We start from the raw sequence: 14,689 nt of genomic DNA on the forward strand, positions 1-14,689 counted from the left end.
CCAAAGTTGGATGCCTAACCGACTAAGCCACCCAGGTGCCCCTGTAACTCATTTTTAAAAAATGGGTGTATCCTAGTTACTTTGGCCAGTGCCCTGTTGATGGACATTTAAAGTTATTGCCAATTTTACTCTATTCTAAATAATGCTGACAATGAACTCTAAGAGTGTTTGAACAATTAAAGAAAATGAAGTGAAAGAAGGAGTCAGAAACTGTGAGGCCGTGAGGGCTGCCTGGGGAGGTCTACAGGTCTGCCCCCACCCCACCACCCCTGCTTCTCAGCAGAGCCTGGGGGACAAGGATACTGAGGACTGGCCTGCTCAAAGGGTGGGGATATCCCAGGGAAACCCCCTTCTGTCACTGACCCACTATGAAGCTCACTTGTGGAACTTCCAAATTCTCTTTGGATGCTACAAGCTGCTGCCTGGGTCATGCTGCCACTCACACCTTGAGTGTCGTTGGACAAGTTCTTTGCCTTCTTTGGACCTCACTTTGCCCATCGATGTGATAGTGACAACCTTACTGATGAGAGCCACTGTTGCCGCTTACTGAGTGCTGTGTGACAACATGGTGCCAGGGCGAGCTTCATATGCATTCTCTCATTTCTTTCACACTAAATGCCTTTGAGGCGTCGGGGGTGTTATTCTCATTTTGCATGCTCAAACTGGCTCTCAGTGAGGTTAAGTAACTTGCCCAAGGTCCTCAAGCCAGGATTCAAACTCTGGTCCAAAGCCTGCTCATAACTGCTGTTCCATGTTCCCTCTCACCAGCTGCTGATCGGTGAGGTCCAAGTGAAATGATGATTATAAAGGGATTCTTTAAATTGTAAACCACCCCACGTGTGGGAGGGGTTGGTACTGCTGTTATTATTTCTACATCCAGAGCAACGGTAGCTTTGGTTACATGGTTGACAGTAAGTTGGAGGTTGTGGGATGTGGCAGGATTGAGGGGGAAGAGCACGGGACCGTCAGCCAGCAGATCTGGGTCCTAGTGCTGGCTCTACTTGAACTGAATAGCTTTGTGACCTTGGCCGGCCAACCCAGCCTGGGGAATGAGCCCATCTGCCCTGTGTGGCCCTTGTGCAGCTCAAAATGAGACAAAGCCTGGAAGGCGGCCAGCTCATCGCCTGGCTTTCAGAGGAAGAACCGCTACGGGGAGGTCTCTGTCTGCCTCTGCAGTCATCAGTGTGGTCCAGGCGGGAGGCATTTCTCTTTTCTGATGCCGTTACTCTGCAGTCCTGGGCATATCATGCGGTCCCCAGCCCACAACTGCACATTCAGCCTGTGGCTCCGTGGTGGCACATGAACCCTTTGGGCAAGAAGCCAGTGCTGACGGGTGGCAGCCTCTTCACGTTGCTTGGTTTTGTTTAATGCGGTGCCCACGGGCACCGCAAGCCTCTGACAGACTGCCATCTCCCCGCTACCGAATGAACGACTGCAGGCCCAGCTCCTGTTTTAACCCCGCAGCCTCTGTCAGTGGCTCCTGAGCCTTGGCCGGGAGGCTACACAGGGCCCCAGAGGCAGCTGTCTCAGCCTGCGCCCTCCTCCCTCGCGGCAGGGAGGCATTTCATTCACGTCCACCCAGAGGTTGTGACTCTGGGAAGTGAATGCTCTGTGCTGGGGAAATCCCCGTAGGAAGGAGCATCATCTCTAGAGGGGAAAGAGTAAGTCTTGATAGGCTCGTACTCCCTGTCTCTTTTCTTTTAATTCTTTTCTTTTTCTCCTCTGACTCCAAAAGTAATACATGTTCATAGGGGAAAAATTGTGAGACCCAGAAAAACCCCCTAAAAAGCCAAGAGAGAGAAGTGTGTAATCCCTTCTCTAAGGGAGTGCTATTGTTCACACTTTAGCCTTCTGGCTTAATGCTCAAGGTGAGAATATCTACTATTTCTTGAGTACTAACTGTGGGTTTTGGCATGTGTTAAGTGCTTTAGGGGCATGATCTGGTTCAATCATAGTAACCGTGTGAAATAGGCATCATCATGAATTTTACAGATGAAGACACTGAGGCACAGAGAGGTTAAGAGACCTGTTTACGTTCTCCTTGTCTCCCATTTTATCCCTGACCACTAGATGATTCTGCCTTTTCCCGATTTCTCCTCCCCTCCCTCTCTAATTCATGTGTTTGTTTAGTGTCAGGAAGTGTTATCAGTCAGATTCTGGCAGAAAACAGAATTCCACTCAGATGCTTACACTAAGGAGTTGTGAATAAAGGTGTGGGCAGGGTTAAGGGAATCCACAAGGGTACCCACAAAGTAACAGTGACAGAAGCTGTTTTCACCGTTCTGCCTGAATGAGCAGAGGGAGGGAACAGTATTACCAGAAATCAGTGATGGCTGGACCTGTACAAGTTGCTGACACAGAGGGCTCAGCCACTGCCAGAACCACAGGGAGGGAAATTGGGAAGATGTTCCCCAACTTCCCATTGGCCTTTAACTCATGCCTCCCATTGGCCAAACCCAACCAGAAGTCAGCAGGCAAGGAAGCTCAGTCCAAGGAGTCAGCCTCCCGCTTCTTTGAGCAAGGCATAGACCTGGAGGTGCAACAGCTCAGGAGACATGGTTGGAAGGGGATGGGAGAGATGTGCCCCCTGAGTTCCCCAAAAGAAAGAAGTTATCTTGGTAACTGTGATTTTTGAAAACATCATTCAAAACAGAAGTCTCACTTGCTGCCTGGCATTCTCTTGATGTTTTGGTGTCTTTCACACCCTGTCCATCTCTCTCTCTTTCTCTTTCTTCTTTCTCCTTCCTTCCATTAGTTCCTACCTGGCTCAGAATTCCCAAGAATGCCTGGGCAAAAGTCACAGGTGTGCAAGATTTAGAAGAGAGCCTTACTGGCTAGGGAGTAATTGTCGTGACCACAGACACACATGGCTGTATGTACCCTCATGATGTTCCACTGCTCTGCACATGCATGCAAAGACATGCTTCTGGTATATATCATCAGCATCTATAATATACTCTTCCTAAAATATGTGACTTTAACTTTTGTATCTGAAAGTCCTTGGTTGTCTGTGATGTCCTTTGTCTACATGGCTGTACTCTGAAGTGCGGGGACAGGGGTTCTCATCCCTGTTTGGCAGATGAGGAAGCTGATGTTTACAAGGGGGAAGTGACTTGCCCAAGACCCTTCAGATAGGAAGTGGCAGAACTGAAGCAAGACACAGTGGTCCTGACTCTGAACTCAGCTCTTCCCAGTGTATTTGTCTTTCACTCTTGGGAAATTTTTCCTTAGCCAGCCTCACCCTTTGGAGAAATTAGTACAGGCCTCCTGAGGCTGCTAAAATGCCATGGAGTGGGAGGGACTTGGGAGTCAGAGAGACTTGGCACAATCATATGACCTTGGGCAAATCAGCATACCTCTTTGGGTCTGTGTGTCCTCATCAGTAAAATAAGGATGATAGTATCAGGAGTTTGGATGGAAAAGTCAGGCGCTTAACGTCTGATAAGTCATCAGGACAGGCTGGCTGGCTGGTAGCCGCAAAGACTCCCGAGGTGAATGCAACCCAGGTCTCTGTCCTCAGTTGAGTAGACTTAAAACTTGTCTTGTTGGTGTTTTACCCACCCATCACCCACTTGTCCATCTACCCATCCTTCTGACACCAGACCCCCTGGGTTTCACTTCTGGTACTGCCATGCACTAGTGTATGATCTTGGGCAAGTTTCTTAACTTCTCTGTGCTCCGGTTTCTTCTTTTATAAAACAGAGATAATAAAAGTACCTATTATAGGTTATTGTGAAGGTTAAAAGAGTTCAATTGATAAAGTGTTTAGGCTGGTGCCTGGCAAATGGCAAACTCTGTAAATGTTAGCTTTGTTGGTATTTACCAAGAATTACACTCAGTCCTGGGGATAATGGCAAATGAGTCAGATAAAGTTTTGTTTTTATGGAGTTGATGTTCTAGAGGAATAGAAACAAGTAAAAAGAAATACGTTTCATTTGTGATAGTTGCTGTGGAAAAAAAAAATACCAAAACCACCCAACTGGCATGGTTGCTTAATCGGCCCAGCATTTCTGTTTGGGGTAATGAAAAATTTTGGAAACAGATAGTGGCAATTGATTGTTGCACAAGGTTGTGACTAATTCACATCATGGAATAGTTACACTTAAAAATGGTAAAAATGGCAAAACCAAAATAAAATAAAACCAAGCCCCATATCCAGCATGCTCTCACCAAAAAAAAAAAAAAAAAAAAAAAAGGGGGTGGGGGGAAAGACCTACTTAGAGAGGTCAAGAGGTGCATGGATTGAGGTCTTAAGGATGAGAGCTGCCATGCCAAGAGATGGGACAAGCCCACTGTCTATGTGGGCAAAGCCCCACAGCAGGGGCTAGCCTCTTGTGGTTGAGGAGCAGACAGAAAGTATGACAGGCTCATGGCGATGGTGGAGCTGATGCAGCGGCCATAAGCAGGGACCTTTAACTTTGATAAGAAGCTTGTATTTTATTTTGATAGTAACTCATTGAAGGTTTTAAGGAGGGTCTCCAAGAAAATGGACAGCATAGGAAATACAGTCAATGGTGTCTTAATAGTGTTGTATGATGACTGATGGTAGCTACACCTGTGGGGAGCATAGTGCCATATAGTTGCCCATTCACTATATTGGGAAATGAAGGTAATGTGGTGTGTCAACTGTAACTTGAATTTTTAAAAAATGAGGACGCCATCCAGATGGAGTTTACAAAAGATCCCTGTGGCTGTTCTGAGGAGAATAAACCCTAGAGGGGCCCAAGTGGCCACAGAGAGTCCGTGAAGGAGGCTAGGCAGCCATGGGTTGCCAGTGGCTTGGGCCTGTGCTATGCCTGTGGGGATGGAAAAAAAGAACAAATCCAAGTTACTGGATTCAGAGATGCTGATTCACTCTAACCTTGGCTGTAGGGTCTGATGTATAAACTGGCTGGTTCATTTTTAATGAGTTGGTGCAATTACAGGCCAAGTGGATATTGCCTTGCCTGGGCTAGGATGTCCTCTCCCAGCAGGCCACCCAGATGGAAAGCCATAGTGCCCCTGGAGGGGGAGCCAGGGGAGCCAGCCATTGGCAGCAATGTTAAAGAGTATCAAATGCTGCCAGCCTTCTGGACTTGCCTCAGATTGGGCTGTGCCCCTTTCCTCCAGATGGGACTGGTGTGGGTACCATCAGCATTTACTTCTCTGGCTGGCCTTTCTCCCTTCGAATGCTGTGCATTGATTGGGTTTTCATATGTTAGTGCCATCAGTCTGGCCTTTCTGGCCTCTGTTTCTTCCTTCCTTCCTTCCTTCCTTCCTTCCTTCCTTCCTTCCTTCCTTCCTTCCTTCCATGTTTATTTAATTTTGAGAGAGAGAGAGAGGCACAGAATCCAAAGCAGGCTCCAGGCTCTGAGCTGTCAGCACAGAGCCTGATGCGGGGCTCGATTCCATGAGCCGTGAGATCATGACCTGAACCGAAGTGGAATGCTTAGCTGACTGAGCCACCCAGGCGCACCTGTTCTCTGTTTCTTACAACATCTCTTTCTCTATCCATTCTGGGCTGGCACTTCTTTCTCTTTTTTTTTTTTTAATGTTTGTTTATTTTTGAGAGAAATAGCATGAGTGGGGAAGGGGCAGAAAGAGAGGGAGACACAGAATCCGAAGCCGGCTCCAGGCTCGGAGCTGTCAGCACAGAGCCAGACGTGGGGCTCAAACCCATGGACTGTGAGATCATGAACTGAGCCTAAGTCAGACCCTTAACCGACTGAACCACCCAGGTGTCCCTGGGCTGGTACTTCTGAACTCCTGGTTCTCAGACTACTCCCTGATTCTCATTACTGTTGGTGATTATAGACCCTCTCAGGGTTGTTTTATTGGGGACACACCATGCTCATTGCTCTGTCTTGGTTAGTTTCCTGAATCTCTACCACCACTCTCAGAGGGAGGGAGGAGTATCTCCATTTTACGGATGAGGCGACTGAGGCTCAGAGCATTGAAGTCACTTGCCCATGGTCACAGAGTGAGCCAGTGGTGGAGCCAGGCTTCAGGTCTGATCTAAGTCTGCCCCCTGCGCTGGTATCCTGTGGGGTGTCCATGAGATGATGGTGTGTTGAATCCCTGACCCTGGGCCTGGCCTGCAGCGGTGCTTAGTGATGGGAGTCTTGCCCTTTCCATCAGAGTAATGCTTACGACTCTTGCAAGGCTGCCTGCCGCACCCCCCCAGTTCCCTCACTTCTCCCCATCTCCAACCTGTTCCACCTGCCAGGCTGTTTGGAGCTCACCTTTTATAGGCTTCTTGTTCTGAGGTGTCAGGATGTCAAAGCCTCCTCTCTGTCCTCCGCACAGCCCTCCTTGTTCCCCATCTCTGGACATTTGCCTACTTGGTGACTCAGCCCAAGTGCCCTCCCTGCCATACCCATAGTTCTCCCTTTTTGCAAAACCTAACTCCACTCCCTACCCTGTAAGCCTTTTTTTTTTGGGTACTCTAGGTCATACTCCCAATTGCCAACTCCCCAGAATCTTCTAGAGGCTGACACATACACCAATAAATCTAAATCACATCCTGCCTGGGTGTTTAGCCATTTTCTGGGTGAGCATCACACTCCTGTGTTGCAGTGAGATCCAAGGAACCAGCACATGCTTCCCTTGGGGCCCCCCGCAGTGCCCAGAGGGCTCCCGTAGTCTCTGCTGGCCTGGGTCTGGGCAGAACTGTGCCCACGTGACTGGCCCTGGCAGAAGCCAAGGCCAGGTTCCTGGCTTGCTTTCTGTGGCCTAGTGAGAGAACCATGCTGTTATCCTTGGACTTGTCAAATAAAGAAGGATCTCATCATAGGCTTAAATAATAATAATAATAATGTTACTTTTCTTTTAAATTCATAAAAATTTTAAGTTTAAGCAGACTTTGTCTTCTTCTCATCTTGTCATACCAAGCCCCATGCATTGGAATATTTTATTTTTTAACCTCTAATTTTTTTTTAAATCAAGAAATCTCCAAGTGTAATAGAAAAATTGAGAATCACAGTTAAACAGAAAGAAGGAAAAATAATCTGTATTCCTGGCATCTAGAAACAACTATAATTAATACTTTGTTGAATATTCTGCGTCTATATAGATGTATTCATCAAAATCGGGTCAATCTGTACAAGCTGCTGTGGATCAAGCTTGTCATTCAGACATTTCCATGATCTTTTACATCATCTTTTTTTTACTCTGTAGAAAGCATGAGCCATCATTTATCTAACCAGGCCTAGGCCGTGGGGTTGTTGGTGGGGCTCATGCCACCTGTTTGGCTCCCAGCCTGGGCTAGAGTGCTTTCTCCTTCCAGTTGATTCTGTTCAAGTTTGCTTGAGGCAGCAGAGTGAGGTGGGAAGAATAATGGCCGCAGCGCTCGGATCTGGAGAGACAGGAGGCTGGATGGGAAGGAGAATGGGTGGGAGGGACCAGGGAAGATCTGTCTGCCTGTCAGTCATTCAAGTCTCTTTTGCTGTCTGAGTCTCACCTGGAAAAGAAGAGATTGAAAGACTTCCTCCTCCTCTCATGTGTGGTGCTGTTAGCAGCAAGCATTCCCAGCCAGCAGGTCGTGCTGGAGAGCTGGGCAGGGGAAGAGCTCAGATATTTATTTAAGACTGCTGTCCTGGCTGTTTGATGCAGGTCCCGAGAAGGTTCAGGGAGTACAGTCTGAAACCAGACTGAAGTGGAGGGGAGGAGTAGATGCGCCAGAGCCTCTGGGCTGCCTGGGGCCTATGAAGGTCATGTGGAATCTGCTTCTCACAGCAGAAAGCCTACAGCTTAGTCTGTAGATTTTTTAAAAATCTTTACTTACTTTTGAGAGAGAGAGAGAGAGAGAGAGAGAGAGAGAGAGAGAGAGAGGCGGAGTGCCGGCGGGAGAGGAACAGAGAGAGAAGGAGACACAGAGTCCGAAGCAGGCTCCAGGCTCTGAGCTGTCAGCACAGAGCCTGACACAGGGCTCGAACTCTCAAACTGTGGGATCATGACCTGAGCCAAAGTCAGACACTTGACTGACTGAGCCACCCAGGCACCCTGTAGATTTTTTTTAATGCAAAATTAAGTAGTAAATTTGTTTTAAGGGTTCTTCTTACAGACCTTACCTAGCATAATGGCTGATATCCTCAAGTGCAGGTCTAGAAGAGATGTAGACCCAAGCAGACAAGTCTTATTCTGACCCTATGATGCCATGAGCTCTCCTGGAGCTGCTTCTATTACTTTGTGTCCTGACACAGAGTTGACACTTGGTGTCACATAAGTGACAGAGAGCCTTTATTTAACTGTGGCTTTAAGGTGAGCCACAAAGCCCAGGGTAATGACATGAGTGGAAAGCATTTCTGGGTGGGGATGAGACAGTGTGACCAAGGCCTTCCCTTCCTCCTCATCTTACTTCTTAATAGCAGCATCAGTAACAACAAACCCTTTCATTTGTGCTACAAGTTATAGCTTATAAAGTGTGACCTGTTCAGGGCCCTAGAGCTCTTGTCTGGCCTAGTGGGGCACGCAGAGCCCCTGGCTTTCTGTCCAATACCCTTTGCTTTGGGCTGGGCTGATGCTTTCTGAATGTTGGGAGAGAAGCTGAAGGAGAAGAAGGGAGTGTGGGGTAAGGGCTTAGAGCATGTGCATAGCACAAGGTAGGGCCAATGTCCGTCTGTCTCTCTGCTCATTGGAGGCCTCCCATGGTGGATGGGTTTGGGAAGAGACCTGCCAGGTGTAATCTGAATCTTTCTCATTTAATATAATGGAATTAGAAGGAGGCTCTAGACTCAAGGGTGAGGGTTACTGCCCATTTCTCTGTTCCTCGGGTTTTGGCTCAAACTTTTTTTTTTTTTTTTTTTTTGAGGATCCACTCTGATTGGGGTCAGGAATAGGTGCTTTTGCCACATTTAAAAAAAACCCAATTTGTGAGTTAAAAATATATGTATGTTTAAAATTATACAAGAATTCCAAAGCACATAAAGTAAAAAATGAAGTTCTCTTTTTTATCCCACCCTGTAGAACTCCCACTTTTTCCTTTATCCGTTTCTCAATTATTAACCTGTCTTAACATTTTGGTCAGTATCCTTTCAGATCTTTCACTACATGTATATAAACAAAAAGAGGTATTGTTGAGGTTATTGTTTTTTTTTTTTTAATATAAAAATGGGACCATGCCGTTCTTTCTCTTTTCCTCTCCTTGCAGTTTGCTTTTTCTAACAGAATAGCTGGGCAATAGGTCCCTGATTCTCTGAAATCTCATTTCCTGCTCCAAGGGGAAAAGGGTTAAGAGTAGCCTTGCCTCAGAGATAATTTCTTTAAGTCCTTTGCTTTTTGGGTGAGTCCTAGTAAGATGAAGTGACTGCCCCGTTTGTGGCAGACCTGGGGCCTGTGCTCAGTTCTCCTGACTTTTACATCATCAGGGCTATGTGTTTTTGTAATAGTGCCCTCCTGTCTTATCCTTGAGATCCATTCTGTCAACATCCCTGTGGAGAGAGTGGTGTAGGAATTATTGAGGCTTGGGGCATGAAGAGCCTTGCTCAGAGTCCGTGCTGGAAGGGCCTGGAGCCCAGGGCTCTTTTGGTTGAGTTCAGTTTATCCACCGTTTATTGAGAGGCTGCTGTGTGCCAGGTGCTCCCGTTGGAGAGACAGCCTGGCCGAGGGCCTGCCTGGAGGGGGTCACTGACTAGCCTTTGTGCTCTTGGCAGAGTGGGGTTCCCTGGAGAGACTCTTCATTGCCCTGAAGAAGGGCCCCCTTCCAGAACTGGGCCAAGAGACAGGAGGAGTCCCTGAGGAGCTATATGGTCGCTAGAGTGGGAGGGGGTCTGTGACCTCAGCTCTCTTCCCATCCCCACTTCCTCTGTCTCTTCCTGCCTCCCTCCTTCCTTCTCTCTGTGGCTCTTTGTCCATTTGTCTCCATCTGTCTTTCTCTGCATGTGGTTCCTGTCCCCCCTCTCTATTCTGTCACACCATCGCTGCCCCTTTCCCCTGTCATGTGCTCTCCTTCATGCAAATGCAGGTGTGCTGGTCACCATGACAACAGAGACAGGCCCGGATTCTGAGGTGAAGAAGGCTCAGGAGGAGACCCCACAGCAGCCTGAGGCAGCCGCTGCGGCGACCACCCCTGTGACCCCTGCAGGCCACGGCCACCCCGAGGCCAACTCCAATGAGAAGCACCCGCCCCAGCAGGACACTCGGCCTGCTGAACAGGTGTGTGCCTGAGAGCATGGGTATCCCTCTTCCTGCCCAACAGGAATCCAGAGCCAGTTCTTAGTGGGGAGGGAAGAAGGAAACTGAGATTTATTACTGACCCGCTACGTTCCAAGCACTGTGCTAGGGGCATCGTGTTCACTTTTATATTTAATTCTCCCAAACCTACAGAGAGTGTATGTACATATACATATACATATACATATACATATACATATACATACACACACACATACATATATATTCAAATATATATATACACACAGATATATATATACACACACATACATATACATACATATACATACATATATATATACACACATACATATATACACACACACACATATAATACATATATTTTAATTAAGTTAGCACTACACCCAACATGGGGCTTGAACTCATGACTCTGAGATTAAGAGTCATATGCTCTACCGATTGAGCCAGCCAGACACCCCTAAGAGAATAATATTAATTGCCATATTTTACACTTGGGGAAATGGTGGCTCAGCAGATGATGTGAGTTACTCAAGGTCATGTTGCTGGGTGATGGGTGGACGTAAAACCTAGATCTGGTTTCCAAAACTTGTGTTCTTTCAACCTTATTTTCCTATTCCCTGAACCTGTCCATTCTAGCCTGGCAAGCCCAGTATAACCCCAGGGCAAAATCCATTACCCTGAAGGGACAGGGGACCTACTGAATCACCTAGCTGTCGAATTCACACCCCCCTTCATTCACAACAGGCCAAGAGGGTAGGAACTTGGCCAAGGTCATTGAGGGCATTGGTGGCAGTTAGGCCTGGCTGGCAGGCCCTTCCCTCCATTAGGTCAGTCCACAAGCTCTCAGCCTCATGCTAGACCAGTGACAGTCTGATAAGGAGGAGGCCAGATGGATGCTCTGATAACTCGCATGCTATTTTAGGGAGATAGGGCAGCCCTGGTCACCGGCTTTGGTTCTGTGGGATGCCTCCCTCCACCCGAAGAAGTGGACCCCTTCCATGAGCCTACTCTGTTGCATATAGTAGCTCTGGCTTTCCTCCTGCGTATACCTGCTATAGCTACTGGCCACCCTGGGGGTCTTGGAGGGCAGTGGCTCTCATTTTGGGGGCCATCTTAGCCCCAGCTGCTGCATTGTTATTGTGTCTCTTTTGGATGAAAGGCTGTGGTCTCAAGCTCACTGACCAGACTTTTCCCCTGGTTGGACCTACAGAGCCTAGACATGGAGGAGAAGGGCTATGGGGAGGCTGATGGCCTGTCAGAGAGGACCACGCCCAGCAGAGCCCAGAAATCACCCCAGAAGATTGCCAAGAAGTACAAGAGTGCCATCTGCCGAGTCACCCTGCTTGATGCCTCTGAGTACGAGTGTGAAGTGGAGGTAAGGAGCACACACCACATGCCCTACCCCAGCCGACTGGCCCCAGAGCCAGGGAGAGCTTCTGTGTGCCCTCAGCCTGGGCCAAGCCACAGAGCATCCATTCTTCATGGAGTCCTGGACCGACTGCAGCATCCTGGAGAGATGACCTGGCCAGCCCTCCTTTGTACAGATGGTGGCACCAAGGCCCGGAGAGGGCAGTTATAATTGCAAATAGAATTAGACGAGGCACAGGGCTGGCGCCAGAAAACAGCTCTGTGGGTGGCGGGGAGGGGCTGTACTTTGGCAAGGAGTCCCCATCCAAGGGCCAGTAGGCCTGTGGACTGGGCTCTTCAGTCTCACCTAGCAGACACTGGTGTTTCAACTAGAGTCATTTTTATGTTTTTATTGGGTGGAGGGAGGGGTCTTCCTTTGTGAATGCCCCTCTCCAGGGCACCAGGACAGACTGGTCACTTGAAGGTTCCGTGGTATAGGTGTCCCCCAGACATGGAGAGGCTGCCCATAGAAGGACTTCCTCACCTAGGCCATGTAGAAACTGTGTGGCATGATCCTGTCCCACAGTGGGTGGGTGGGGCAGACACCTCCTGTCTGGGATCAGCCTTCCTGGCCCCACATTTGTCATCTCCCTTTCCTGTATAGGCTAGGACTCCCATCCTAATCCTGAGCTCTCACTCATCCCCTTAGAGGGTCCACCCCAGTCTGGGCACCATTCCTGGCTCTCTCCATGTGTATGAAAGAGTCCAGAGAGTGGCCTTACTGCTGAGAGTTACAGGAACCACCTCCCTTTCTCCAGTGCCCCCGGTCTTAAGGGGCATGGCTTATTTCTGGGCCCTGGTAGACTGGGTCCCTCTTCTCTGCAGGGTTGTTTTGTATTTATTTGTTTGTTTATTTAATGTTTATTTCTTCTGTAGAAGGATTACAAGGAGAACATCTTGCCTATTCCTGGGCAAAAGAAAGGGATATATTCCGCCTGTTCTCTCCTACCCACACTGGCCCAAGATGCAGTTTCAGCTTGTCCCAGGAGGGCATGGAGGGTTTGGCTGAGGCCAGGTCCATTCTATCTGAAGGACTCTTCCAGACTCAGGAATCCCTTAGCTTCCCCAAACTACTCTCCAGAGTTGGGCCCAGTCCCAGTCCCCTGGTGATCTAGCCAGACAGTTCAGGGACCTCACCCTCTCTCTGGAGTCCCTTCCCTCTTTAAATAGTGACTGATTCATGTTATCCCAGCCTGTAATCCTTTTACTGGTGCTCATCTGTGGGTTTGGAGTACCCAGCCAGGTTCTGGGCTTTGTCCTGCTGAATCCTCAGGCCCAGACAGTGGTTCAGCGAGGTACTGAGCCTGGCTGTGTGGGAGTGCGGGAGGAGGTGGCTCTAACCGTGCTGCTCCCAGCTGAGGCTGCTGTAGGCCCCGGGAGCCCCTATAAAAACCTTACTTGCTGCCTGGGTAGAGGGTGGCATTCCAGGCTGGGCTGCCCTGGATGTCACTCAGACTTAGTGTAAGGGGAGGGTCAGGGAAGGAGAGTCACACTGTGACCCTGAGTCCTAGACCCTTCCCTTCTCCCCTGCCTGTGTCCCTTGTATTTCAGGTGGTTTTTCTCTTCCTCTTACAACCACAGCTTGGACTTTTGGCTTTTCTGTTCCTTGGGTCAAAGTTAGCCTCCTTCTCTTAATCTCAAAGGAGGAGGAATCAGTCACCCCCACCCCCACTCCCCAAAGCCGGCCTAAGGTCTAGGAGAAACCCAGCAGGGCTTGGAAGAAGGCAGTTGGTGAGCTGGGCGTTAGTGTCACAGGATCCAGTAGGACTCGGGGAGCAGAGTCAAATGGGTGGTGGGAGTGCTGAGGTTGTCTTCAGATGCCGGAAGGCTCTTGGGGGTTCCAAGCCTGCCCTGGTGGAACCCCCCCCCTTGAGGTATGTCCTGGCCTCATAGCGACTCTGCTCTCTTCTTCAGAAACATGGCCGGGGACAGGTGCTGTTTGACCTGGTCTGTGAGCACCTCAACCTCCTGGAGAAGGACTACTTCGGCCTGACCTTCTGTGACGCTGATAGCCAGAAGGTACCTGTGCTGGCAAGCAGGGTGCTGTGCGGGGGTGGGGGTGGGGACCTCTTCTTTTAGGCCCCCATAGTCCTGCCTGCATCCCACTCCTTCCATCAGTCCTTAACTTCTCATTAAGTGCCTTCCGTTTGCATGCACCCAAGGTTCAGCCAGCCCTTTCTGCCTCAGTTCTCTGTCTCTACCCCTCTCACCAAGTCCTTTCTTGGGGACCTGCAAGTGACCCCCCCCAGATGCATACCTGGAGAGCCATGGCCTGGCTTCCTGGGGGACCTGAGACACTTATCCCAGTACCTCTTCCCCACCTTGGGAGGCTCCTATCTGAGTTTTCTTCCTTTCCACCTATCCCACTGCAGCTGCAGGGACCTGCCCACCCTGCTGCCTCAGAGCAACACCAGCCGTGGATCCAGGGTCCCAAGCCCGGTGGTGAATGGAGATCTCATTCCCTCACTTTCCAGCTCCAAAGGGCCCAGACTGCTCAGTCCGGGAAGGGTGTTCCCCACCAGGGTGCTAACAGGCTATTTCAGGATGTCTCTCTCTCCTAGCCCTGTCTGGCCCTCTCCCCCATCTTCTCTCTAAAGAACCCTATCTTCTCTTTCAGAACTGGCTGGACCCCTCCAAGGAAATCAAAAAGCAGATTCGGAGTGAGTGGATTATCATGGTTGGGGATGTTGTGGAAGGGCGGGTGGGGTCTCCAGGCAGCAGGGGCTCCAGCTGTGCTGCTCTCTCCTACTTGGGGAAAAGGATCCGGAACCATGAGTTCATTTGTGCTACACAGCACATCTTGGGAAGGCCCGGCATTGCCTTATAAATGAAAACTCGAGGCAGGCACAAGAGAAATGACCATCTAGAGTTCCACAGCAGGTTAGCAGAGGAATCATAGATGCATTCAGGGTGATAGGCCTAGAAGGGACCTGCAGAATCATCTAGGATAAGGGGACACATTGATGGCCTGAAAACAGCTTCCTTCCTGTCCAAGGCTGGTGTAAACTTCTATGATTGGTGACCCTTGACTCAGCTCAGAATCCTCATCCACACAACACTGCAGACCACGGCCAACTGATGGGAGTTAACATGTTAGGGAAAAGCTAGGCCTGCCCTGGTCTGGGCCATCTTCTGTTTTTAATGATAGATG

General features: G+C 49.2%; 1 protein-coding gene across 19 annotated transcripts in view; it reads left to right on the forward strand.

Annotated features, from left to right (window-relative positions):
- EPB41L1 (erythrocyte membrane protein band 4.1 like 1) overlaps positions 1 to 14,689 on the forward strand; it is a 129,268-nt gene that overhangs the window by 63,603 nt on the left and 50,976 nt on the right. For all 19 annotated transcript variants that reach the window (XM_086702107.1, XM_086702099.1, XM_086702101.1 and 16 more), the window contains 4 exons: positions 9,941 to 10,131; positions 11,342 to 11,506; positions 13,453 to 13,557; positions 14,156 to 14,198. In XM_086702107.1, coding sequence (XP_086558233.1) covers positions 9,955 to 10,131; positions 11,342 to 11,506; positions 13,453 to 13,557; positions 14,156 to 14,198 — 490 coding nt within the window. In that variant the 5' untranslated portion in view covers positions 9,941 to 9,954. Of the gene's footprint in view, positions 1 to 9,940; positions 10,132 to 11,341; positions 11,507 to 13,452; positions 13,558 to 14,155; positions 14,199 to 14,689 lie in introns of those variants that run through there.

Source organism: Puma concolor, chromosome A3 (assembly GCF_028749965.1).
Source record: "Puma concolor isolate L17-30 chromosome A3, mPumCon1.1.hap2, whole genome shotgun sequence".
Classification (NCBI taxonomy): domain Eukaryota; kingdom Metazoa; phylum Chordata; class Mammalia; order Carnivora; family Felidae; genus Puma; species Puma concolor.